The 24,656-nt window shown below is 47.1% G+C and overlaps 4 protein-coding genes across 9 annotated transcripts in view; 2 read left to right on the top strand and 2 right to left on the bottom strand.

Annotated features, from left to right (window-relative positions):
* Positions 1–15,897, top strand: part of raph1b (Ras association (RalGDS/AF-6) and pleckstrin homology domains 1b) — a 36,230-nt gene extending 20,333 nt beyond the window's left edge. Inside the window, exons 6-18 of one of the 4 annotated variants that reach the window (XM_031851800.1) lie at positions 1,713–2,143; positions 2,741–2,812; positions 3,352–3,426; positions 6,926–7,003; positions 8,491–8,650; positions 8,936–9,057; positions 9,362–9,427; positions 9,521–9,664; positions 10,333–10,443; positions 10,581–10,679; positions 10,794–10,914; positions 11,111–11,247; positions 11,359–15,897. In XM_031851800.1, coding sequence (XP_031707660.1) covers positions 1,713–2,143; positions 2,741–2,812; positions 3,352–3,426; positions 6,926–7,003; positions 8,491–8,650; positions 8,936–9,057; positions 9,362–9,427; positions 9,521–9,664; positions 10,333–10,443; positions 10,581–10,679; positions 10,794–10,914; positions 11,111–11,247; positions 11,359–14,091 — 4,349 coding nt within the window. In that variant the 3' untranslated portion in view covers positions 14,092–15,897. The remainder of the gene's footprint in view (positions 1–1,712; positions 2,144–2,740; positions 2,813–3,351; positions 3,427–6,925; positions 7,004–8,490; positions 8,651–8,935; positions 9,058–9,361; positions 9,428–9,520; positions 9,665–10,332; positions 10,444–10,580; positions 10,680–10,793; positions 10,915–11,110; positions 11,248–11,358) is intronic. The other 3 variants (XM_031851802.1, XM_031851801.1, XM_031851803.1) reach the window with 3 other exon arrangements.
* A 185-nt stretch (positions 15,898–16,082) lies between these two features.
* spp2 (secreted phosphoprotein 2) lies at positions 16,083–17,569 on the bottom strand. 3 transcript variants are annotated; one of them, XM_031851808.1, is made up of 6 exons: positions 17,465–17,569; positions 17,267–17,394; positions 16,998–17,120; positions 16,534–16,638; positions 16,365–16,437; positions 16,083–16,275 (listed from the first exon to the last, which is right to left on the bottom strand). In XM_031851808.1, the coding sequence occupies exons 1-6, from the start codon at positions 17,514–17,516 to the stop codon at positions 16,172–16,174; spliced, it is 585 nt and encodes a 194-aa protein (XP_031707668.1). In that variant the 5' UTR covers positions 17,517–17,569; the 3' UTR covers positions 16,083–16,171. The 3 variants fall into 3 exon arrangements, with proteins under 3 accessions (XP_031707668.1, XP_031707669.1, XP_031707672.1); XM_031851809.1 differs by having other exon boundaries at positions 16,084–16,275; positions 16,389–16,437; XM_031851812.1 differs by having other exon boundaries at positions 16,084–16,272; positions 16,389–16,437.
* Positions 17,570–17,701: 132 nt separating this feature from the next.
* alg11 (ALG11 alpha-1,2-mannosyltransferase) lies at positions 17,702–21,147 on the bottom strand. The gene is made up of 5 exons (XM_031851806.1): positions 21,051–21,147; positions 20,299–20,520; positions 19,765–20,136; positions 18,961–19,526; positions 17,702–18,866 (listed from the first exon to the last, which is right to left on the bottom strand). Exons 1-5 carry the CDS (start codon positions 21,095–21,097, stop codon positions 18,583–18,585), a joined length of 1,491 nt encoding a protein of 496 aa, XP_031707666.1. The 5' UTR covers positions 21,098–21,147; the 3' UTR covers positions 17,702–18,582.
* Positions 21,148–21,484: 337 nt separating this feature from the next.
* cpb2 (carboxypeptidase B2 (plasma)) lies at positions 21,485–24,407 on the top strand. Its single transcript, XM_031852270.1, has 11 exons — positions 21,485–21,569; positions 21,767–21,842; positions 21,930–22,054; positions 22,131–22,239; positions 22,428–22,529; positions 22,719–22,823; positions 22,942–23,052; positions 23,152–23,242; positions 23,360–23,562; positions 23,666–23,750; positions 23,842–24,407. Exons 1-11 carry the CDS (start codon positions 21,493–21,495, stop codon positions 24,054–24,056), a joined length of 1,299 nt encoding a protein of 432 aa, XP_031708130.1. The 5' UTR covers positions 21,485–21,492; the 3' UTR covers positions 24,057–24,407.
* Positions 24,408–24,656: the final 249 nt, after the last annotated feature.

The raw sequence follows: 24,656 nt of genomic DNA, 5'->3' as shown, positions 1-24,656 counted from the left end.
ATCGGGAATAGTGTGCTATCTATTTTACGGAGAGATTCGCCTAGCGCTTTTCCCGAAAATCCCCAAAAACTGAGCAAAGTTTCTCCATTCACATGAATGGGGTTGCGGCGTGAAGAGAGCTTAAAAAACACTTAACTTTGGGCCCATATTGACTAGCCGTACATTAACGTAGAAACATGATTCAAAGTTTAAAACGTAGACAGAACGCTGCACTTTATTGAGCCAAATGGACATTTCGATAGCTAGCACAGTTTTCATGAAGTCGCAGATTATGTTTCAGGAAAATTTTGGGTCTGTTTCAGATTTTATTATGGGTGTGTATTGCGCGGCTCGTTAAGAGCTAGAGTGAGAGCATAACTGTCAGAGTGGAGCGGAGCAGGAAAATCTTCTGTGATTTTTCCAAACAAATTGCTCCAGCTCCCACAATGTTTATACACCATTTTTGGCCAAAAAGCTTGGAAAGGTTGTGCTGTCGCACACAGATGTTTGTGGAATCCAACGGCCTTACACATTTGGCCCAAAGAGCCACAGAGCGACATGAACTCCAACCAACTGCTCCATTAGACTCCATGTTAAATCTCACCACTCATTTCTCAAAGAAAGCAGACGGTACCAGTTTTGCATATTGCGCTTGAGCTCACATTTTTAAGACCACAAACATAAAAAACACATCTCCGCGTTTGCCAGAGTCTTATCTCTCTCACGGTATCCATATTCTATTGATTAGTCTCATGGTTTTGGTATAGAGGGCATATGTTTGACAGGTAGTTTTGTTGGAAATCACTGGTTACTCTCTCTTAGTTAGCCTCTAACACACAGGTGCTCCAATCACCAACATGCACCCAAGCACACAGGTGTTTATATGAGCTCATTAGTGATGTTGATAAACACACAGAGGCACTGAGACACACACGCACATACACTCCTCTCCCTTTATCTCTCTGTCTGTCTCTCTCTCTCTCTGTGTGTCTCTCTCTCATACAGTTATTCAGGTCTTGGAGACTTTTAGAGGACTCCCCCCCCCCATTTTTAAAATAAAAGCCTATAACTGTCTATCTGCCTGTCTCACTCTCCCACTCACTCAGTCCATCTAACTGTCTGTCTGCCTGTCTCACTCAGCCTCTCTCTCCTCTCTGTCTGTTTTTCTGTCTGTCTCTCTCTCCCTCTCTGTGTCTCTCTCTATCATACAGTCATTCAGGTCTTAGATATTTTAGAGGACTTTTCCTCTCTCACCCCCCTCCCCCCATTTCAAATTAAAAGCCCCACAGAATGAATTCTAACTGGAATGCTTGTGATGAAGCCTCTCATTTTAGTGTCAAACATTATGATTCTGTCTCCTCTCCCCCTCTCTCACCCACCCAGTCCCACCCTTTCAAAATAAAAGCCCCACAAATACAAGATTCAATCCAAGAGTATGAATCTAAAATGCAGAAAAGAGAGTAGCGCTATCTCAATTGAACCTGAATGACACTACCGGTAACATTGGCGTGTGTATATATTGCGATTTCTTCGGGCAGTAGAAGCCACACTGTCAAAATTCTTTAGGAATTTTCTAGTTACATATTGATGTTTAAAGATGCTACATGTTGCACCTGAGATCCAACTGGAATGTGTCACAAATCCAGTGTAACGTTAACAAATGTATTCCATCAATGGACCACATATCATTTTCAAAGGCAGTCCCTCTGAGCTGTGCTTGAAATCCCCAACAGGAAGCACCAGTAGCAGTACCCGGGCGTCTCCGGCCAACACGGTGCGCGGTGGCAGCCTCAACGCCCGCCCCGCGGCCGCCAACATCTCCCTAGATGACATCACCTCTCAGCTGGAGAAGGCCTCTCTCAGCATGGATGAAGCGGCGCGTCAGACATCCTCCTCCTCTTCTTCCTCCTCCTCCTCTTTCTCCTCAGCCACGCTCCGGCGGCCCTCGTCGGGGTCGTCCGGCGGCGGCGGCCAGCACAGGAGGACGGGCTCAGTGGGCGCGGTCAGCGAGCAGGAAGCTCCGTCCCAGCGGTCCAGTGTAAATTCAGCATGTGCCTCAGCGTCCAGCATGGACTCCCTGGACATTGACAAAGTGATGGCGGGCGGAGAGGTGGAGGGCCAGAGCAGCCCGAGCACACAGGGACAGAACCAGACCAGCACAGAGGTACGGCTCACACTGAAATACACACACACACCAAGGATATCCAAAGTATTATCAGCTAATGACAAAGCGTGCATGTACATTTCCACATCTAATAGCAAGGCAAGCTCTCGTCCTGCATGTTTAACCACACAGCATGACTGACGTTTGGAAGAAACTGCATGTTGAGAGTCAATCCACAATACGGACGTGTATTGTGCATTGGATGGTGTGTTAACGAGCATGTTGTAATCTCCTATAAGGCTCGCTTACATGCGGATTTAAAATGTTAACATGCTGAATTCTTTCGCTCACTCACCAAGCTCTGTAACAAAAGCACAACATCCTCAAGTCTTAGAGGAGTTTAACCTGTTTCAGAAGCAAAATATCTGAGCTAATACACTAAAACAGTATGTTTAGGGGCAAAAGCTAGAGAAAGGAGGAGAGGGAAACCGTGACAGAGAGGTAGTATTTCAGTTCAGAAGGAAAAAGTTAGCATGCATGTCCCCCCCCCCCCCCCCTGCATGTCATCATGTTATCTGTGTTTGCATCTTTTCCTATTTTCCTATATCTGTGGTCTCTACCCACACACACCTTGCCTGCACCTCCTGATATTCCCAGCATGTCACACTGCGACGGGCCAGACGGCAGCTTGACTTCACCTCACGGGAGGGGGAAGTGGATCGGGCCACTGTAAGTGTGTGTGTGTGTGTGTGTGTGTGTGTGTGTGTGTGTGTGTGTGTAAGAGCGTGCATGTGTGCATGAATGCGTTTTAGGCATTTGCCCATGTAAACCTGCAGGCAATCACATATTATTTTAGTTTCCACCAGCAATTTGAATTGAATCACATGCAGTGTGCAGCCGTTTGTGTATGTGTAATGCATGCACATGTAAGTAAAGTGTGTATGGAGTGAAATATAGCTGTAGACTGTAGGTTTGATAGCGAGCCAGAATGCACAGTATACTACAGATTCACACACTCCAATCTACTGCGGTCATGTTTGCTCTGTGCATATCTACAGTGCTTCTCACAGTCATTGCTTCCTCACCCACAGCTGCAGCTAATGACAACCACCACTGCTGAGCGCTCCCTTTACGGGACCTTCTCTCGCTTCCACGCTTCTGTCATACATAAAGATCAAAACCCCTGCGATTAATAAGCCTCCGAGAATCACCTGGCACTGACACCTCTATATTTTGTCTGTTCCTCTGCTCTCCTCTCTTCACCCAAGCACTCCTATCTGGACCGAGAAACCTCGCTCATTCTGAAAAGCATAGCAGGAAAGCCTTCTCACCTCCTGACCAAGGTGACTTCCGCATACACTCTTTTCTGTTGTGTGTATGTGTGTGTGTGTGTGTGTGTGTGTGTGTGTGTGTGTGCGTGCCACTGCCCCTCTCTTCTGCTTTGCATGGAAAAACCCAACAGCTGCTGGAAAATCACAGCAAACGTATTTATTTCACTTAATTAAAAAGAAGAGGCAGAGATAACAGTTTCTCTGCCGATGTCAGCTTTACCTAACTGCACTCTCACGGGATCTGTGAGCTCTGCCAAATAATACTCTTGGACATTTAGGAATGCACAAATAGAAAAATACATGAGCCGAGTTGAGAGAAACCAAGTATCCCAAGTAATCTAACGGGATGAGAGTATCTGTGCTTCTGAATGGATTTTTCCCTTGCATCATTTTTCAGCATTCACCATGCACACACTGTCCCATGCTTATAGATTGAATACACTTGATAGGTTTGTCCGACTTGCTTCCACATTCATTTTTCACTGGCATGTGATCTTTTCTCTCGGTTTTCCTTCATTTTGCTTCTTTCTCCGTGTAGCTGGCTTTTGATTTGCACCATTTATGTAATATTAATAATAGAGCTACAGCGATAAATCGAATCGGTCCATGATTTGCAGCTTTTCTCTGTTTTGGTATCAGAAATGGAGCATCTCTGGATTTTTGACTCGTTGGTCAGACCAAAAAAGACATGTAAAGTGAATCTTCTGACATTTTTTTGCCCACTTTCCAACATTACATAACCTAAACAACCCTTTGTTAGTTGCAGCCCTGTATTTTATCTCATCGTACTTGAATTTCCTTTATGCTCCACTGTTTAATATACAGTATCTCTCACATCTGTTAATCCATCATGTGTCGGTCGTCTCTCAACCCTTACTGTAAAACATCTTGGCAGCAGTCACTTCGCGCAGAGATTGCATTCGCTGCAGCCCTCTGCTCCCGTGCAAAGCTTATGCTGATCAGATGTGTGATGACTTGTGGTTGAAATTTGGCCGCTGTTGATTGTGATTTATTCTGCCATCGCTACACGACGCATAGCCAAGTGCAAAGATTTAATAGACCAAGAGCATTCACTTGAATCTGAGACAAACCACAAATCATGCTGATCTGAGACGGTATAAGGGTCTTCTCTGGGTCTGGAAAACTCTGGGGGATTATTTTTGATTGTTTTCAGCTCTTTTAACAACTTCAAAACAGAAGACAGCCTTGTATTATTTATGTATGGGTAAACTGAAATCGCTTGGCGTTGCTTTGCAGATTTCTCTCCAAAACCCTTTCAGTCATTTCCATTCATTTGAATATAAAGGATGCCAAGAGTGGAGCTGGCTGACTCCCTCAGTAATATCCACACGATTCGTCCTCCCTGAAACTTTACAGCCGCAATCCTGGAAGATCGATTGCTAAAACGATGGAATCTAGTTCTGTAGGTTGGTGGAATATCGGCTCTCAGTCTCTGGATGCAGAAAACATTTGAATGGAGAGGATGTATTGGCCGTGGCGTTCAGGCTGTGAGGGAGTTTATGTGTCAGTGTTACACTTTTCCACCAGAGAATGGGAGAGATCGCCCCGACTCCCAAATTCACTCCCGCTCCTCGCCCGCAAATCAGAATACTCAATGAGCGTGGGCTTTTTGGGAACAAGCGGGGAGCGAGCGGAGAGACATCAAAGGGAGAGGGTGCCAAGATTTTTTTACATTTTCTTTTCCCCATGCTCGGCAGAAGAGCCTTTCAAAATTGGCTCTGGTGTGGCTGAGTGTGAAAGTGGCTGGGAAAACCCCTGTGGAATAGGAATCAGATTAATGTCTAATAAAAAGCAGGGTGTAGGTGTCATGTGGAGAGGAAATAATGGAGGGGAGACGGAGTTACGCTGACAATTATGGAGCTGAACCTCCGCGGTGACGCAGATCAACTCTGGACTGTAATCTTCACAGCCCCCGAGACCTCTCCTCCCTCGCTGTTCTTCTAAAAGCCTGCCACTGTGTGTTGGCCAAACATAGTGTTGGCTTCATTGCATTATAATGTGCATGTGCCCTGGAGCTGGTCATGTGGAAAGGTAGTCTGGGTCAAGGGGGTGGGGGGTTCTTAAGATAAGAGGCTTGGGGAGAGGTTGTTAAGACCCCTCAACCCTTCTCTTGAGTGTGTACACACACAAGACTTGAAATATTCAGCACCTTCAGCAACTCATTCACCCAAATTCCACTCTCCGTCGTTGTCACTGTCGTTTAGCTCCGGGGGACCGGCGTCGGTCACGGTCTCCCCGCTCGTCCTGATTGGCTGAAGGGTAGAGGGTCTTGCGGTAGGGGGGGCTTGCTGGTTGGCCACCCCCTCGCTCTCCTATTTTTGTGGGGATTATGCTCCATTGATTGGGCACGCTCCCAAACCCCTGCATCTGTTATGAAGAGAGAGAGTGTAAGAGGGTGATTGAGAGAGAGAGAGAGAGGAGAGGGGGAGAGGAAGAGAGAGAGTTGGAAGGGGGAGGGGCGTCCTCCTCCCGACTGTCTCATTTGGGGTTTTAGTCAAGTTGTCATCTCGAGGACGCACATGTCTGCTTGTCGGTGAACCTGCGCCATCGCTCGGTCTCGCTTTGAATGATGGGAGACGTGGATGCACGGCTGAGTTTCCCCCACTGAGGATCATTGTGGAGTAAGTCTTTACACGCCAGTAGCTGACTGAAAGGTGGCAAGCGGACAAAGAAATATACATACTTGGGTTTTTTTCTTGCAATGTAGAGACAAATGAGAAAGAAATTGTCTTTTTTTTTTTTTTAATTAATAATTATGGACGAATCTGGATATATTCTTTCTTTTCTTTGCCCTCGAATTCCGAATCTGATCTTTGCAGGAGATCATTGTGTCTTTGAGTGGACTGCATAGAGGCTTTCTGAACTGATCCCACACTCATCCGCAGCCTCGCGCCCTTCGGGGATCTTCTACTATTGTTTCCCTTCTGCTGTATAGCGAGATCAAAGGAACCCTCTGCAGCTCCATACGAATCCAATATGGAGCCATAGACTGCAAATGGAGCGCCATTTTTGAAGGGAACACCGGACCAATGTCACGATAGCAGCGATTTAGCTACGCGGCGTTTTTAGTTGATCAAATATTCACACACGAGTAATAAAAAAAAAAACACACACACAAAAACGTGGAAGCATACGCAACCTGCGGAAATGGAGGTGATGGCATCTTGTTGGAGGGGGCAGGTAAGCAACCCAAGGCTTGGAAAAAAAATTGGATTTCGTTTTTGCCCATGACACCAAGCGCCATCATGCCAGAGGCTTGTTCGTTTAAATGGTTTAGAAGGCTGCTTACTATTAATGAAGTTGTTTGTCTGTGCGCATGATGTCTTGTTCTTGCCAGAGGAACAATGAAAGTCATGGGCGAAGAAGATGAGGCAAGGCTTTGAAATCAGAAACCCTGTTGTGGGTTGTTTTTTTGGTCAGGGTGTTATGTGTGGTTGTGTTATTGTTTTAATAATTACCGTGTTAACAATGCTCTCCCGTGTCCATCCAGGAGGAACAAGCTGCCAAATTAAAGGCAGAGAAGATCCGAGTCGCCCTGGAAAAGATCAAGGAGGCACAGGTCAAAAAGGTAGGGCCACCTCTTTCCTTTTGCGCACACTCTCTCGCTCACTCACTTAAAAGGCGAAGCGCAGAGAAAGAAATAGGTCATTGCGGTGTTTGATTATGTGTGCGTGTCTGCCGAGGGAGGGAGCGAGACATCGGAAGCGGGCTTCAGGAAAAACCAGTGCTGCAAGACAATGCGGACACAAAGCGTCTCATTTACCACGTCCAACCGAACAAGTGCTGGTTTTTCGGTGAACATTGGGGCGCCCTGAAAGCCGCGGCGCATGCATGTCTCCATTTTTTTTAACCAGTGTCTCCACCAGTGAATGAATTGTCTCTGTGAATGAGAGCAACATAATGGTGTCTTTTTACATGCAATGAATAGATGAGACCCAACAGTGTTTCAGCGAGCAGGGCTGCACACAATAAGACAAGATAAAGAGTGCTGGTACAGCCGGCACAGAAAGGAAAGCCCTCGGCCGGCGTAGAACGCTGCGATGTGCTAAATTATTAGTCATGTGCTTGTCAGCGGTCTCCACGGCCAGCTATGACTCACAACTTACTATGTTTTGGTTTGATTGCGTTTGGATAGAACCTTGTTGAAGCAGTGGGATTGTTTTTGGTTTTGATTTAACTTTGACAGTTTTTCTGCCAGACTAGGTTTTAGGTTTTAGGGGTCCCTCCTGTGAGAAATGTAGGTCAGACTCCCCACGTCTTTGTCTCGCAGCACTTGCAGCATTCTCATTGGTCCAAGGATCCCTTCAATCAACTGTACCCACCCTCTGATTGGATGTCAGGGTCCCCAGCAGGGGGGACAAACATGAGGTCAAGGAATTGAGAGCGCTTTATTCCGTTTCACACCAGGACAAGTCTTATGTAGGCTGCGATTGTGTTGGGCTGGATTTGGCACGCGTTTGTCCCGGTGAGATTAGTTTAAGCTTGATTGTTATGGAGGACTCTTTATTGCCTATGGATGCAAAACTTTCAGATTATTGGATTTCAGTCTTTAGTGGTCATATATGCGACATTGTGACGGTAGTGATCCCTAAGTATTTAATACTAGCTCTACAAGCACATGACGGCGTTCCATCTTTTTAAAGCTGTCAATCCCCAACCAGATCCTGTGGCTTAATTCATGGTGGACTGTTGCTGCAAAAAGACATCGTTCCTTCAAAATGAATTTATTGCAAATTGTTCCAAAAAAAGAGGCCATTTTAAGGAATTATATGAACGTTGGGAGTTATTGTTCCTTTGGTCAAGCTTCCTGCTGAGTGATTATAGACAATAATCATTTCTTTCCATAGGATTTGGATATGCTGGCCAATAGAGAATATAGATTAAAAGATTACTGTAGAGCCCATGAATACATGATTGGAAGCCCGAAATGGTAGTTAATGCTGAAGTGCATGCATAGGGATTATATTGGTGTGTCTGTTGTCCCAACTTTTAGCATTACGTTGCACAACAAGTCGATCTTCCGAGATCACTCTCCCTTCTGCTCCTCTTCCTCAGCTGGTGATCAGGGTCCACATGTCGGACGAGAGCTCCAAGACCATGATGGTGGATGAGCGGCAGACGGTCAGGCAGGTGCTGGACAGCCTGCTGGATAAGTCGCACTGTGGCTACAGCCCCGACTGGTCTCTTGTGGAAACCATCACTGAGCTACAGATGGGTAAGAGATGTTTATGGTTTGCCTTAGTGTGCACTGTTGGCATACGGAAAGGAGGCACTAACGGTAACATGTATGTAATTGTTATAATCTGTGATCTAAAAATAGTCTCTGTCTGCGACCTCGGGCTAATTTTCCAGCTCACAGTTAAAAGTTCTAACCCCACCCCGAAAAACAGAAATCCCCGGAGGGAGGAAATTAAGAGCACATTTGCGTGTCAGCAAAAAACGCTGCACATCTTGCAATCTTATCTTCATTGCTCCCTCTTCTCTCCCCTCCCTCTCTCAGAGCGTATTTTCGAGGATCATGAGAACTTGGTGGAGAATCTGTTAAACTGGACCCGGGACAGCCACAACAAGCTCATGTTCATCGAACGCATCGAGAAATATGCTCTTTTCAAGAACCCTCAGGTGACTGACCATTACACACACACACAGAGGAGAGAGAGGACAGATCATCTTATCGATATCCACTCCCTGCGTTCCGTGTATAAATGCTGACAACATATGCTATACACACAAACGCATTGTTTATGCATGCTGAGTGCCGGCAGAGCCCAGAGAGCCAGAGAGTGTGTTTGTGTAGGAGAGCTGGAAGTAGGTCAAAGCTCTAAAGCGAGTAAAGGTGAATAATTTATTTAACATAAGACGAGGTGAGCCGCCGACTTTACACTTCCCCCTTCCTTCCTTAACTGTTCCTCTCGGTCATCTCCAGAACTACTTGCTGGGGCGGAAGGAGACATCCGAAATGGCTGACAGGAATAAAGAGGCTTTATTAGAGGTGAGGTTGCGTACAAGCACGAACTTCCCCGTCGTTTTCCGACACATCAGAATGGATCTCTAACTGTGACGTCGATTTCTGTGCGTCCGTCAGGAGTGCTTCTGTGGCGGCTCGGTGTCGGTGCCGGAGATCGAGGGCATCCTGTGGCTGAAGGAGGACGGGAAGAAGTCGTGGAAGAAGCGTTACTTCCTCCTCAGAGCTTCGGGGATCTACTACGTCCCCAAAGGCAAAGCTAAGGTCCGTGAGGCATGGGATGGGAGTAGTTCAGGCACAATAAAGATGGAGTTCAGAGATGTGGGTCGGCGTTATGAGAACCAGATTCACACAGTCTGCTCTGTGGCATTTCCTGTTGATCGAAATGAACACAACAGAAACAATGCATGTGCTCCATTTTTAGCTCTATCCTCCTCCAAAGTCATTTTCAGTGACAGCAGCATTCACTGGCTGCGCTGCCAGAGACCAATGCTGTTGATTGTTTTGTTGCCTTATTCAAATCCTGCAACCTTGTGTGCGCTACAAAGTAGGTTGAGTCCTACAATACATTGGAGTTTCAGCTCAGGCATTGAATAGAGCACTGTATACTGATTTTAGATCTGTGTAATTACCCTCAAAAACATGAGCACTTTGACTAAAGTGGGACTTGGATCCTCTTAGCATAATTATTTAAAGCCCATTTAGAGCAACTGCACTCAAGCATAGAAACGGCATGTGCTCCAAAAATACTTTAAGGCTATTAATATGTAATTAAGACTTTTGTATTGGACGTTTCTAAACATTTAGTCAGTCCAAACTCTCACCAAAAATGTTAGATGTACCTGTAGGCGGCATGCGTCAGAGCAGCAGCTTCACTCAACCTCGGCCCCTTTTCGAAGTCAATCCATCCTCCTCTGTCTCCCCCTCCGCAGGCATCCAGAGATCTCGTGTGCTTCCTGCAGCTGGACCATGTCAACGTGTATTACGGCCAGGACTACCGCAGCAAATACAAGGCTCCGACCGACTACTGCCTGGCCCTGAAGGTGAAGCCCTGTCCCTCCGTCTTCCTTCCGAGTGGAGACTTTCGTGTTGTGTGACGTAAAGATCTGAAACAGTCTGCAAACGTCATGGAAATGTAAAATAATGCAGTCAAATATATATGAACTTTTTCTTTTTGCAGCACCCCCAAATCCAGAAGAAGTCCCAGTACATCAAGTATCTCTGCTGTGATGACGTCAGGACCCTGCACCAATGGGTGAATGGAATTCGCATCGCCAAGGTGAGTTTCTGCTCCGCTTTGTTTAGTCTGCGAAAAAGGCAAAAAAATAGTTCTCTCACACTTCTAAGAGAATTCATGTTAATTACTTGTATTTCATTGTGTGTTTGTGTGTAGTATGGCAAGCAACTATATGTGAACTACCAGGAGGCCATGAAGAGGACAGAGGCGGCTTACGATTGGTCCTCTCTCTCTACCTCCAGCATCCGATCAGGCTCCAGCTCTGCCAGCATTCCTGGTAAGTTTAATTCATCACCACAAAGGATTTCAAACAGAGTGTCTAGTCTGGGCTTTCAAGGGACACACATAAAAAGAAAAGTCAGAAGTAATCAGCCATAATAAGATGTAGCAGAGACAAATATATCCAGATTTTACTCCACTGATAGTAAGACTTTTTGAGAGAGGAATATTGTCATTTGTGTGTTTGCTTCCAGAGTCCCAGTCTAATCACTCAGGCCAGTCAGACAGTGGAGTGGACACGGGCTCTTCTCATGGCCGGTCCCAGAGTGTGGTGAGCTCCATATTTTCTGAGGCCTGGAAGAGAGGTACCCAGATCGAGGAAAGCTCCAAGGTACGGCTTTCTTTCAAAGACGGCAGGGATTAAAAAAAATCTGTTATAGTTGCTAATCTGGTACAGAATATGTCATCCACTTCACCGAGCTAACACACTGTCTCCTTTTAGCATATGAGAATGGAGGCAACCAGAGGGGCCACCCTGCCGCACGCTTCCCACAGTCAACGGCATCACAGCCAGCACTCAGCGGATCACCCGGCCCTGACGCCCCCTCCCCAACTTCAGGTGCAGCCTCAGCCCCTCCAACAGCACCCGCTGCAGCATCAGCACCCGTCAGCGCACCCCCAGACACCGACCCAGGCGACGACGCAGCACCAGCACCTGCCCCCCCAGCATCAGTCTCCTCAACACCAGCACCTGCCCCCCCAGCATCAGTCTCCTCAACAGGCCCTGCAGCCGCCTCCCCAGTATCCCCAACATCAGTCTCCTCAACAGGCCCTGCAGCCGCCTCCCCAGTATCCCCAGCAACAGTCTCCTCAACAGGCCCTGCAGCCGCCTCCCCAGTATCCCCAGCATCAGTCTCCTCAACAGGCTCTGCAGCCGCATCCCCAGTATCCCCAGCGCCCTCAGCAATCGCCGCAGTCTCCGCAGCCGCAGCAACAGCCGCAGACCGTCGGCGGCTACAACCACGCGCCCCCGCAGCAGCAACAGCTGGCTCCACCGCCCCCACCTCCGCCTCCCCCTCCTCCCCCGCCCCCGGTTCAAACGGTGTCGCACCACTCGCCGGCTCCCACCATGTACAAGTACAGCACCATCACCAGGCTGCAGAACCAGATGGCCTCCCAGGCTGCCAATCACCACAGGCTGCCCAGTCACATCCATGCAATAGGGCAGCAAGTTCTGCCCTCAGCTCTGAGACCACCTGCAGCACAGGTGCCCGTCAAACCCAACGTGAATCACATTGCAGCAAGGACTAATGTCCCACCTCCACCTCCTCCTCCCCCTCCGCCGTCCATGCCGGCCCCTGGGTCGGCCATGGCGATGTTGAAGCGGGGCCCTCCCAGCCCGGCCACCCCGCCTGCCTTCATTCCCCCACCACCGGCTCCTCCTGCTCCACAGACAAATGGAGCAGCATTTCCTCCCCCTCCTTCTCCTCCATCACCACCTCCTGCGCTGGCTCCCATGAGCCATTCTGTTTACCCCAACGGGCTGAAGCGGGCACTAAAGGAAAGGTTTCCCAGCCCGCCGCGGGACCTCCTCTCTCCAAATGGAGTCCTTGAGGAGTCCCCGCCGCCTGCTCCTGCTCCGCCACCTCCACCTCCTCCGCCCCCACCTCCGCCACCACCTCCTCCTCCTCCCCAGGAGTTCCCAGTGCCAGCCCAGTTCCCGCCCCCCCCTGCACCGCCACCAGCACCACCCAAAACCTTCACCCCGGGTTTTGTCCCTCACACAGCCCTCAAACCTATCTCTCCTGTCTCTCCGTTTCCCCCCGCCCCACCTCCTGCTGCCCTGGTTGGCCCGACCCCACCGCCACCTCCACCCCCACCTCCACCTGCGCCCCTCAAGAAGCAGTTCAGCTTCCAGGCAGGCCACAACTTCAGCCATCCCCCTCCGACTCTCCCCAAGCAGCACAGCATTTCTAAACAAACACCTCCTACCATGTCTTTGGTGAAACAACTAGCAAGTCAGTTTCCAGGAGCTTCATCCCAAGTAGCCAATCACGCAGAGAGCCCCAAAGCCCCCCTTTCCCCACCTGCAGTCAAGACCAAACCAAGATGGCAGCCCGGGGGCGGCCAGCAGCTGCAATCTCCAGAGTTCCCTCCTCCTCCTCCAGACAGCAACGTTGGCTTCCCTGCCGCTGCCGCCGCCCCTCCTCCTCCACCTCCTCCACCTCCTCCTCCTCCTCCTCCGCCACCTCCCCTAGCCCCTGTCACGGGCCCGGCTCCACCTCCTCCTCCCCTCCCTCCTGGAAACATGGGCGCCCCCTTGCGGAGGTCACCCACTGGGTCCTCCAATTTCGGAACCAAGAAACCCCCTCCCGCCCCGCAGAGGAACTCCAGCACCAAGTTTGACTCCTCGGCTTCTTATGAGGAATCCAGGAGAAATTTGCTCAGCAAGTTTGCTCCCCAGAATAACGCCCCTTCTCCCCCACCGGGTCCCACCTCCTCCTCCAGTGGATCCCCTTCCAAGGACCTTTCAACTGGACCCCCTGCTCCCCCGAAACCAGGCAAGCTCAACCTGGCCAACCTGCCCTTGGCACTCCAGGCTAAAGTGAGCCAGGTAAAGCAAACCAGTGGTGACTTCCCTTCCCCACCACCTGAGTGTGCCTACTTCCCACCTCCTCCCCCGCCCTCTGAGCTCTTCCCCCCTCCTCCCCCTCCCGGTAGTGACGCCCATAGCGGAGGACCTCCGAGGGTAGCCGTGGTCAACCCCCAGCCCCAGGCTCCCCCTCCTCCTCCACCTGTCCCCCTTGTCAGCAACTCTACATGGGGGAAGAGCTCACTGAAGAAGACTCCTCCACCCACGCTCGTGCGGCGTAATAACGCCACCCCGGAGCCCCCTCCACTCTCACCACCTCCACCCACCTCCCCAAAGGGCAGCTCAGGCCAGCCCAATTTCCTGGATGATCTCCACCGGACACTGAAGCGAAAGTCAGTGGGTCGCCAAGGTTCCCTCAACTCGGCCGGCCTCACGGGCAAGTTGGACCCTGTGGGAACTATGGACGACATGGCGCTGCCTCCGCCGCCCCCTGAGCTGCTCCTGGACCAAGGAAAGCAAAGCAATGGAGGAAACGGTGGCTACATGTCCGGAAACATCTCAGGCTATGCAACAATACGACGAGGACCGCCGCCCGCACCACCCAAACGGGGGGACACAACCAAACTTACTGGCGAGTGTTGAAACTTGGAGATCAGGACATTATGAAGATGGATGAATAGACAATGAAAGAATATGTGGAACTGAACACTCATAAGTGAAATGGGAGCGAACTCCTGAATACCTTCTGTCCTCTTGGGATCCCAATGATAAATAGATGACTGTGTATATACTAAAACCCAAACCAGACCACGGTCAGTTAGTGTTTGCTAATTACTGCAGTTTTTTAACATGCTTGGCATTCCGGATCGGTGGGGTTTATGTTATTGGGACAATTTAGACTGGAGCAGGTAAGTTTGAGGTCAAAACGGTCTTTTAATTTTCTGCGATTGTCTAAACTCTCCGGAAGACATTGTGTTGTGGTAAACCCCGCCCATCTGGTACACCAAGCAGATTTAAATATACACAAATAAGAATTGTGCAAATATGACTGGATCCAGGTCTGAGCCAAACCATGTTATCCGCTTCTTTGCCGTACGTTTGTGCCGCGTACTGGAGACAAAAAAACAACAACAAAAAAAAAAGACACATCGGGATCTTTCTGCTTTGGTACTGCATGGACTTCATGTAACAACAAGCCGTAAAACATGCAGCTGTTCTGGTGTGTGTGCATGAGTGAGAGAGAGAGACTGAGACTGGCGATGCATACATGCATGCATGTGTGTCTGATTATACGGTGGTGAAGTTGTTAACCGTTTAAGAAGGCCTTCGTGGAGCGGGAACGGTTAGGTTTGGTTTTATATAAAATTATTTAATGAGCGATAAACGGAAGGATTTTTTGTGTCTTTTAATAGCAAAGTCTAGAGAGGAAGAAAACATTAGGGCACAATGGAATGTATATGAGACGGTGTAATTTCAAACATGAATTACACACATGAAGGCAGTGATTCAGTGACATAAACACTTAAAAAAAATAACCGTTAAACTTTTAAATCTGTCGACTCAAACATTTCTAGACTGTTTCACCACTTAGCAAATCAAATCAGAAGGAAGCCTTATCCCCAAAGTCTTGCACAGAGGTCAAAGGCAGAAAGGAGATTTTCTTCCAACGGTTCAGCAGCGTCTGGACTGCCCAACATTGTTTTTTATTTAACAGACTGTAAATGGAGGAGGAGGCCTGTGACTGTAACTTCGTGGACTTTGCGAGTTCCCTGTGCGTGGGCTTGATTTGTGGACCTTATCCTTCAGTTCGTACCTGCTACTCCGTTACTGTCGGCCCCCGCCGCCTTCTAACGTCACATGGTATCACAATTCGGGGAAGTGGATCGTACAGGCTGGATTCAGTCCTGTGAAGTATACTCATCCACACAAGGTGACTCGGTTGAAAAGGATACATTTGTCTGGTTCATGTACAAAGCGTTAAATCATGTAGTCAATAACAGAAAACATCTGACTTGCATTAGACTGAATGTTGCTTGTCTCTTGATTTTGTACCTGCAGATTGGATCATGAAGGGGTTTTCATTTCTAGCAGCAATGCCTTTTATTTTCAGGGTGCTAACGCTGTCCTTTTCAAGGAACTCATCATCAACACATCCTTGTTTTGCGAGGATGTCATATCAATATTTCATACCGTTTAAACTGGTTTTAAATTGGCTTCAGTGTGGAAATGTGTGCTTGAAGTGTCATGAAGATGGTTGTTTCCACACGAGCGCTGTTTGATCACCGCTGGAAGACCACGTACCATTTCTTATAACTGATTGCCATTGTCTTAACAGGATGTTTGCTACAGTGCAGTATGTAAGTTATTGATGTGAACATGTGGGGCCAAGTGAAATGATCCTGCATATGAACTGAAAATCACATTATAAATGTTCAAACCAGACCTCAATCCGTCTCAGAGTCCTCATTTGTTCAAATGGTTTCGATCAAGTTTAGCTGGGAAGAGCTATGTAGGTGATGCATTTCAGCACCATCACTTCACTATCCATGTACAAATGATTAAAATGGGAAATGTGTTTGTGGGTGAGTGGAGCTTAGACTCCCTCTAGTGGTCTTTTGTTGTCCTACACTAAGAACGAAAATGGTAACAAAGCAAATTCTGTTTATTTATTCAAGCTTGTCTTCTCATCAGCATCTACATGTTTCCAGAGTGAGCTGAACTTTCACACCAGGTAGTTGGTGAAAGTGTCGCCTCTGGGCCAAGGTTCTGCTCTCTGGCCTTGGAGGAAGCGACCAGGCTGAGGAGGTGCAGGAGGAGCCGGGACTGCTGAAAGATATTGGGGCTGTGGTTAGTTTTGTGCATTGAATACCACACTGGTGAATGTTGAGATACTTCAGCACCTGATTGTAGTTTACCATCACTAGTTGGAACGAGTTTACCTCTATTTACAAATGGCATGTTGAACTGGTGTCTCCCTCTTGAGATCATCTGTGGAACCAAAGCTTTGATATTACTCGCATGCACTATATAGTTCAGGACGCTTGTCATATTGTGACTACAGCCCCTTCCCTCCTGTGTCCTCACCTCCTCACTAGACGAGGAGCTGGAGCTCGAGTCGCCGCATCTGAGAGACACCACCTGGGTCGAGGTGGCCGACATTCGAACCCGACTGGAGCAGGACAAGGACGGCTGCAGGTGAAGGAGAGGATGGTATTTGTAATATTCTGCATAATGCACATATCTCGTCGCTGCGTCCCACTGCATCATGGCAGAGCGGAGTTGATCAACACACACTGTTCCAGTAAATTCGGGCCAACACAAACAGTGGGCTGCATCAGTCAGTCAACATGGGGCCTACCCAGAATTGAGATATGAAGCCTTCAGTGTACAAGAGTTGTGTACAGATACATTTAACCTTTGGCATGGATCCTATTTATTATTTATCCTATAAGTGGCAGTTTGCAGAAAATAGAGAATTTACAAATCATTGTTACTCCAGGTGAATTAAAACAAACCATAATACATTTCAATGTCATTGAATGTCTCACCACGAAGAAGCCAGGTCTGAAGGCGCATGTCTGGGGGTTGTTTCTGGAAGCCTTCACGCACTCTGTCTCTTTGATGCCAAACACCATCAGCAGGTCAGTGGTGTTCAGGCCCATGGGAATAATCTGGCAGACATCGTAGAACATATACTGCTGTTATACTGTAAAAAGCATCCACCGAGTATTACAACCTGCAATAAAAGTTATAAAACTGGGTGTATAGACGCTGCAAATTGATATATTCTAAAAGACTTCTGTGTGTGCAGACTCACCCTTGTGACAGAGCCTCGGGTGACCCGGTAAAGATGGTTGGCCGCATACACAGAGTTGACCTCAGCCAGAGCTGCTCCGAGACCCCTGTCTGCCAGAGCCTCCAGCTCCGAGTTGTACAGTGGGATTCCTGCAAGGACAACGGTGTGGAGGTCAGTCGCTGCATCTGCTCATGAACTACTCGATAGAGAGCCACTCACCTGAGCATCCCAGAGACTGCAGCAGGGCCAAGAGAAGTGCGTATGACCTCATCTTAACGAGCACCAGACCGAAATTCCTCACTTCTTCCTTTACCTCCCTCTAAACATTTGTCCTAGCGCCCCTATGCGCCGCCCCTCCATAACCCCTAAAAACTCCCCTCCCCCTTTGTCCCTCTAGCTTCTTTCACGTGACAGCTGTTAACCTTTGTTCTGTACTATTGATCCCGTGGTGCTGCCCCCAAAAAACATGAGCACTGTAAGAATTCAGAACAGATTGCTTTCATTCACACCCTCTATAGTATACTGCTCAAATCAGATTTATTGAGTTAAATCCAATTCATTCAGCAGCTTCTTAGGAAACTTTAGGCATTTACATAAAGTATTTTAATTAGTTTAAATCAACAAATACAATGTGCCTAGAAAATGAAAGCTCATTGCAGATGAGGTCTTATCTCTGTAGAATGCTGAAATGTGAATATTTGCTTTACTTCTACGATAGTAATTTGGATATCTTTGGCTTTTGGACTGTTGGTGGAAGACGTTTTATAGACGTGAACAATTAATCCATCCGTTGACAAACTACATCAATGCGACAATTCTTTACTCTCATCACAGCTTTATTACATTCATCAATATCAAAAATACTTCCCATTTTGGGCATGTAGAGAATTCTAGTTCTTGTAAACAATAAATATATCCCGTTACATTTTACAGCTGTCTCAGCCATTTTCACTAAATATAATACATCTCTTTTGAATTAGACTGACACTACTGACAAAGGAATGCATACTGAAAAAATGTCATTGCTCAGGATATTGGTATTTACAAATACAACTAAGAATTACACAATGTTCTGCGGCAGGATTTTCACTAAACACATGAGGCAAACTTCCTCTAAACTGTACGAAGAGTTATTACAAACGCAAACAAAGCGCAGTGTTTGATTTCAACAACCTTCCGTGTGAGGGATCACTGCATCCGTTTTAATCAGCAATTTGTCAACCGTTCTACATTGCAATGCAGCCCTAAGTGCATCAAAGTAAAGGTGCTCAAAGTGTCAAATAGCCACTGTGACGTTAACTGTACATGCACACACACACAAAGAATGAGTCCTCTTCTCATCGTTCAAGAGTTCCCATAAGAGGCTCCATAGCAGCAAGGAAGCAGGCTTCAAACTCCTGGTCTGAGAAGCGAGCCACGGACTGACGTGCGTTGCGTCTGATGTGCAGCCGGCTGGCGGGCGGCAGCGCCAGGATCCTCTCTATGGCCTCCGCGTAACTGTCCTCGTCATCAGCCAGGAAGCCCGTCTGGCCTCCCTCGAAAGGTACCACAATGTCCAGCTTGGGTCCGCCGGACTTGTGTGCCAGAATGACCTTCCCTGCTGCCATACACTCCACGATGCCTACAGGGGGGAAAGAGAAGAGCCAAGATGACCGTTTAAAAATCACAGAACTCAAATTAGACAATCTAAAGAAGGCCTCACTCAGATTAATTACCTATTCCAAAGTGTTCGTTCCACATGGTATGCAGTCCGATGGTGGCGTCTGCTATCTCTCTCTTCAGCTCCTCGAAGGGCACGTTCAGTTTGAACGCCACTCTGTCGGCCACACCCAGCTCCTGGCACAGCCCCCTCAACATGAGCACCCTGTCCTCGTCTTCCTGGTTCCTGCATCCACCAATCAGAACCAGCTTCAGGGCCTCCCTGCCCCCCGCCCCCTCCCTCCTCCTGTCTAACACCTTCTTGAAAGCTCTGATCTGCAGCCGGTGGTCCTTCTCCGGCCTGAACTGCCCGATAGAGACGATCGAGTGGCACTTCCTGTCCCCGTCCTCCTCCAGCGGGACGTCCAAGAACGCGCTGACGTCGCAGGGTGGGTAGACCACGCTGGTGCGGTTGGGAGCGCGCCACAGTGACAGGATGTGATCGAGGGTCCAGGAGGAGTTCACCATGATGAGGTCGCTGCAGGAGCCGGCCAAGCCGTAGAGCAGGGCAAGCAGGCAGTAGTAGACCACCTTGAAGGCACTCAGGAAGAGACTGTTGGAGATGTAGTCTGGGTTGTTCAACCTAGGACATTAACAGTTTGTGGTATTTGAGGGGTTAGCAAGGAGGAAATTTTAGTTATGAATCAAATGACAAGTCAATCGCAGTCATTGCCTTTTCTGTATGCATGTGTATACAATTATTCAGTGTGGTATTTTAAGGAATGCTTATGATATAAGATTTTTTTAAAGGCCCTAAATGCCATGTTCTCAACACAGCCATTGTGACACAAATATATTTGGTAAAGACACACAGTTATTACCTGGGGTTCCTCTCTCTCACCACAGACAGCATGTCAGTGCTGATGGTGGGGTAGTGAACGTAACTCCCCACGCTGCAGCCCCCCAAGTAGCGGAACAGGGGAAGGGTGAAGGCGTAGCCCATGGAGTCGATGTAAATGTCTGGGACAAGCTCTGTCAGCGCCTCCCATCCCAGGAAGATGGAGCCCACACTCTGTCCCAGCAGGGTGAAGTGAGGGAAAAGGCCCGGCTCCACAAGCAGCCGGTGCCTCAGGAACACAAACTGAACCGGGCGGGGGAGCGTGATGTTGAAGCGCCGTCGCGCACCATCCAGAATCTGCTGTCCCGTCACACCCAGGTCCCCCGTGTACACCACGAAGTTGATGTCCACGTACCTGAGCAGAAGATGAAATTAAAGATTCAGTTTAAATTGAATGTGACGCCATCTTGGAAAATGCCGTAAATCAGTAACTAGTAAGCACATAGATTAGGGAAAGAGGACACACCAAACTGCAAACCACTAAGACTTTGTAACAGTTTTAATGAAATCAGCTTACCTGCTCTGCAGCGCCCTGATAGCACACCAGAGCACCCTCTCTCCCCCACCACCAGCGTTGCAGTAGGGGTGGAAGAAGGCCACCATGGGACGGCCGTCCCTCGCCCTCCGAGCGTTCCTGCTGCTTTGAAGCCAGAAGCGCACCGCCAGCACCAGCAGGACCAGGACAGCGATCAGCAGCACACACAGAAACACCAGGGGCAGCAGCAACTTCCACAGCAACCTGAAACACAACACAGTGGGGAAAAAAACGATGAGGGAGGGGGAGAGAGAATGCATAAAAACTAGTAGGATTAAGTAATAAGGAGGGGAAACAAATTGATGCTTTGTAAAGATGAGTTGGCTTCTGAGAGTCAGATTTAAAGACTATGCTGTGATTAAAGGCTGTGACCCTAAAATGTTAAATTCCAACATGAAAGCAAAATGTGCAAACAAGCTGAGGGAGAACTACAGGAACATTGATGTGACATAGGACGTTGTAGCTCATCAAAATGTCCTACTTAAATAGCGTTATACACGTACATAACTCAGGTTTAAATGAGCATTAATTATTGGCACATATAGTCAGAATAACGTTACAATATTCAACAGACTTTACAACGAAGGAAGTGAGTGCTGCCTACGAACGTCACATGAGCTTGTTCTTCGTGGCTAGTAGCATTAGCTTAGCGTTAAACAAACACATTAGCGTTGTATATTTTCGTTACATCTTTTTTTTAAATACTCGGTTAGAAACCTAGTATAATATCTTACCTTGTTAATTCACACAAACAGAGGACCAACTGATCGTGGCCCGACATCTTGCCTTGAGAAATCTAACAACACATCACCTTCTTCCAGGTTCTCGCGCTCCTCCTGTTTGTCCAACTGTCATTTATCTGGCGCCACCTACCGGCTGGGAGGTATTACTGCACTGCCTTTTCCAGCTTGTATTGAAAAATTAAATGATACAAAATCCATTATATTATTTTAGTCTTTTGTAAACTATACAAATATGTCACCTGCTGGCTGTACAGCAACAACAGTATAATAACCTGCTCCCTCTCGGCCACGATGGCTGATCTATGCCCTCATCTTTAAAAAAAAGAAAGAAGTAATGTTTAACTTCTAAATAAACACAGTTTGAATCAATATTGTGTCCCTACCTCCATGGTTTGAATAAATCTTGATCATTTCCAGTCTGGATCCTGACAACATGAGGACTCTTTTGCTTTTGTTTGTTTTAATGAATTTGGACACACTCCTGAAGACAGGATGCTGCACAGAAACGCAGTAAGTTGATTTTCTTGATGGTTATAGTTTTCCACAAAGAAAATAGGTTGTGACACAGTTATGCAAACACACACCCTCCTACCATGTATGATGTGGTGCCCGAACACAGATACAGGTCATTGACACATTACCAAGATCTGCATCATTCCCTGGAGACATTGTATTTTGACTAATGTCTTGTTTTTCTTTTCATCCAGAGACCAAATTCTATCAATCACCCCGAAAACACAGGAACAAGTGGACATCTTGAAGAATATTTCCACTCAATATGAGGTAGAAATAGGATTTTGTTCTATCAGTGATTGCATCCCTCTATTTATTTTCCGTCTGTTAATCATTGTGTTGCATGTTTTCTCCCAGACAGCCTTGTGGCAGCCTGTGTCATCTCACTACATTAAAGAAGAAACTGAGGTCCACCTGTTTGTTCCTGCAAACAGCTCAGAGACTGTCAATGATCTGCTACAGAAAGGCGCCATAACACACGAGTATGTCGCTTGTCTGAAGACAGAGTTGTGCACTTTAGTTTGGTGCTTTCGTTAATTACTTGTGTGTTTATTTCAGGGTGTTACTGGCCAACGCCAACGAGCTGATTGAAATGCAAACGAGGAACGACTCCACTGACCCACGAAGCAGCTCAACTTTCTACGACAGATATCACAGTCTTGAGGATGTACGCTTTTCCAGCTTCGTAACATTCATTTTTTTTTGCTGATTTTGTGTCAGAAAGGCATTAATGCAACAAATTTAACACTTTAAGCTTCACAAACGGGCTTTATTACAGGACTATTGGTGTATTGATGTACTGCACTTCATGTAAATATCACAGTTTACATCCAAACACACTTGTCTCCATTGTAGATCTATTGGTGGATCAACAGGACCCAAGAGGACAACCCGAGCATAGTTAAAACCATTCTCATTGGCTCCTCATATGAGAAGCGACCGCTCTATGTTCTGAAGGTACACCCACCCATCGCCTGATAGGCTGCAGTGGTGACAAAGATGTTTGTGGCATGCATTCATCACAAGCTAATCAGTATCTTCCCCCCCTTAGAATTATATTCATTTGAAAAGTGTTCAGAGACTTTTGTTTTCCAGTCAAAGAGCTAACTTGGGAGTTGCTGTTTGTTTTGACACTCTCTTTCTCAGTTGTCTCTAAATAACAGACCGAATAAAAAAGCAATGTGGATTGACTGTGGGATCCATGCCAGAGAGTGGATCTCTCCTGCTTTCTGCTTATGGTTTGTACAATATGTGAGTACATGTAACGTAGTATCAATAGTGTGGGGATGTCTTGTATGGGTTTGTTTGTTTTCTATCAGGTCAGTTTCAGACTGGTCTAGCGCTAAAATCGTTGTCCCTTCTTGTACAGGCGTTGTCATTTTACAAGGTAAACCAAGAGATTACTGACATCCTGGACAACATGGACGTCTACATCCTGCCTGTTATGAACCCTGATGGATACCAGTACACATGGACAACAGTAAGAACACATATTTTGTGTATCGCTGAGTGCTCGAGCAGTTGTAAAGATAACATTTAGTTGATTTATTTGTTTAACATTAAGATTAATTTGTCTCAGAACAGGATGTGGAGGAAAAACCGCTCAATCAGCAAGAGCAGCAACTGCATTGGGGTCGACCTCAACCGAAACTTTGATGCCAACTGGTGCAGTAAGTCTTCCCCTGGAGTTACAGTCCGCTTACTTTTTGAGGAAAACATTGAACTCTTCTTTCTGTCATACATGGGAGTCTCGGTAGCATCTGTAAGGTGAGGGATGTGTCTTCCAGCGGAGGGGGCCTCTGATGAGCCCTGCACTGAGATCTACTGCGGTGCGTTTCCTGAGTCGGAACCAGAGACGGGTGCCGTGGCCAGCTTCCTGCGCAGTCACAAGGACTCGGTTCAGATCTACCTCAGCATCCACTCCTACTCTCAGATGCTGCTCTTCCCGTACTCCTGCACCCTGGATGAGGCGGAGAACCACAAAGACCTGGTGAGTGGACAGTCATAGATGTTTCCACAGAAAAAAGATCAGATCCTGTCACTTTGGATAAAACATAGAAACTCTGAAAAGTGTTTGTGTCTTTTTGTAAAAGCTTGAGATGGTTCAAGAAGCTGCCCAGTTAATCAGAAGACATTACAGGAACACCTACAGATATGGTTCCGGGGCAAAGACGATATGTAAGAAGGGCTTCTTTTTTATGGCAAAAATCAGCTTGGCTCGATTCAGTCACTCACAAAGAACTCATGATTGGCTCTGTCCGTTCTCCAGATTTGGCTCCTGGCGGTTCTGATGATTGGGCGTACAACCTTGGCATCAAATACTCCTTCACTTTTGAGCTCCAGGACCGCGGGCGCTACGGCTTCCTCCTGCCACCATCGTTCATTTCCAGGGCCTGCAACGAAGCTCTGCTTGCTGTGAAGACCGTTGCTCTCAAGGTTATTGAGAAAATACAAACTGCACCAAGTCCAGTTCAAACAGACTGAGCAGTTACAAATTAAGGCGGATAGTTCAACGTTTAAAGTCATTTTTGTGAACATAAAAACTGTGCAGATGAATTGTCAATGTCTTTCTTCTGTTTATTTTTACTTCCTGAGCACATTTAGTACTCGTGTTGTATTTGTTAGAAAGCAGCTCCAATGAAAGCTAAGACCATCATTTATACATCACACAGATAATACATTGATTGTTATTGCTCTATATCAATATTAAGGTCATAGTCATATTAATAATGTGTGTGGTCTTAATATACATTCAGTTATCCAAACAATGTGAATCCATGTGCGATGTAATGCAATCTAAGCAGCTCCGCATTGAAAATAAATAAGAATAAAAAACTTGCTATGTGAATATGAAGTCCACACCCGACATACAAACATAAACTAGATATTGGAAACATCTGTCTACATGTGGATTTTTTTGCTGTACGAGTTTGATGGATCTGCATTGTAGAGTCATTATAACCAGCCTTTTTCAGTCAATATTAATTACTATAAATACAATAATCACCTTTAATATTGGTAATAATTGATTTAGTAACGGTTGCATTTCCCGTCATCAATGTTACCACCATCTACTGGCCACAA

The sequence above is a fragment of the Anarrhichthys ocellatus genome, unplaced genomic scaffold (genome assembly GCF_004355925.1).
Source record: "Anarrhichthys ocellatus isolate YVR2014 unplaced genomic scaffold, GSC_Weel_1.0 scaffold12, whole genome shotgun sequence".
Taxonomy (NCBI): Eukaryota; Metazoa; Chordata; class Actinopteri; order Perciformes; family Anarhichadidae; genus Anarrhichthys; species Anarrhichthys ocellatus.
Note: the sequence above shows the minus strand (reverse complement) of the source record. Positions and strands in the feature narration are given on the sequence as shown.

Excerpts from the sequence above, each read along its gene's own strand:
- cpb2 (XM_031852270.1), top strand. The coding sequence starts at position 21,493 with ATGAGGACTCTTTTGCTTTTGTTTGTTTTAATGAATTTGGACACACTC. Across the intron at positions 21,570-21,766 it reads GGATGCTGCACAGAAACGCA|AGACCAAATTCTATCAATCA; the intron begins GTAAGTTGATTT and ends CTTTTCATCCAG. Across the intron at positions 22,530-22,718 it reads GACCGCTCTATGTTCTGAAG|TTGTCTCTAAATAACAGACC; the intron begins GTACACCCACCC and ends TCTCTTTCTCAG.
- spp2 (XM_031851808.1), bottom strand. The coding sequence starts at position 17,516 with ATGAGGTCATACGCACTTCTCTTGGCCCTGCTGCAGTCTCTGGGATGC. Across the intron at positions 17,121-17,266 it reads CCCGAGGCTCTGTCACAAGG|ATTATTCCCATGGGCCTGAA; the intron begins GTGAGTCTGCAC and ends GATGTCTGCCAG. Across the intron at positions 16,438-16,533 it reads GCTCCTCGTCTAGTGAGGAG|ATGATCTCAAGAGGGAGACA; the intron begins GTGAGGACACAG and ends TTGGTTCCACAG.
- alg11 (XM_031851806.1), bottom strand. The coding sequence starts at position 21,097 with ATGTCGGGCCACGATCAGTTGGTCCTCTGTTTGTGTGAATTAACAAG. Across the intron at positions 20,521-21,050 it reads TGTTTGTGTGAATTAACAAG|GTTGCTGTGGAAGTTGCTGC; the intron begins GTAAGATATTAT and ends GTTGTGTTTCAG. Across the intron at positions 18,867-18,960 it reads GAACGAACACTTTGGAATAG|GCATCGTGGAGTGTATGGCA; the intron begins GTAATTAATCTG and ends TCCCCCCTGTAG.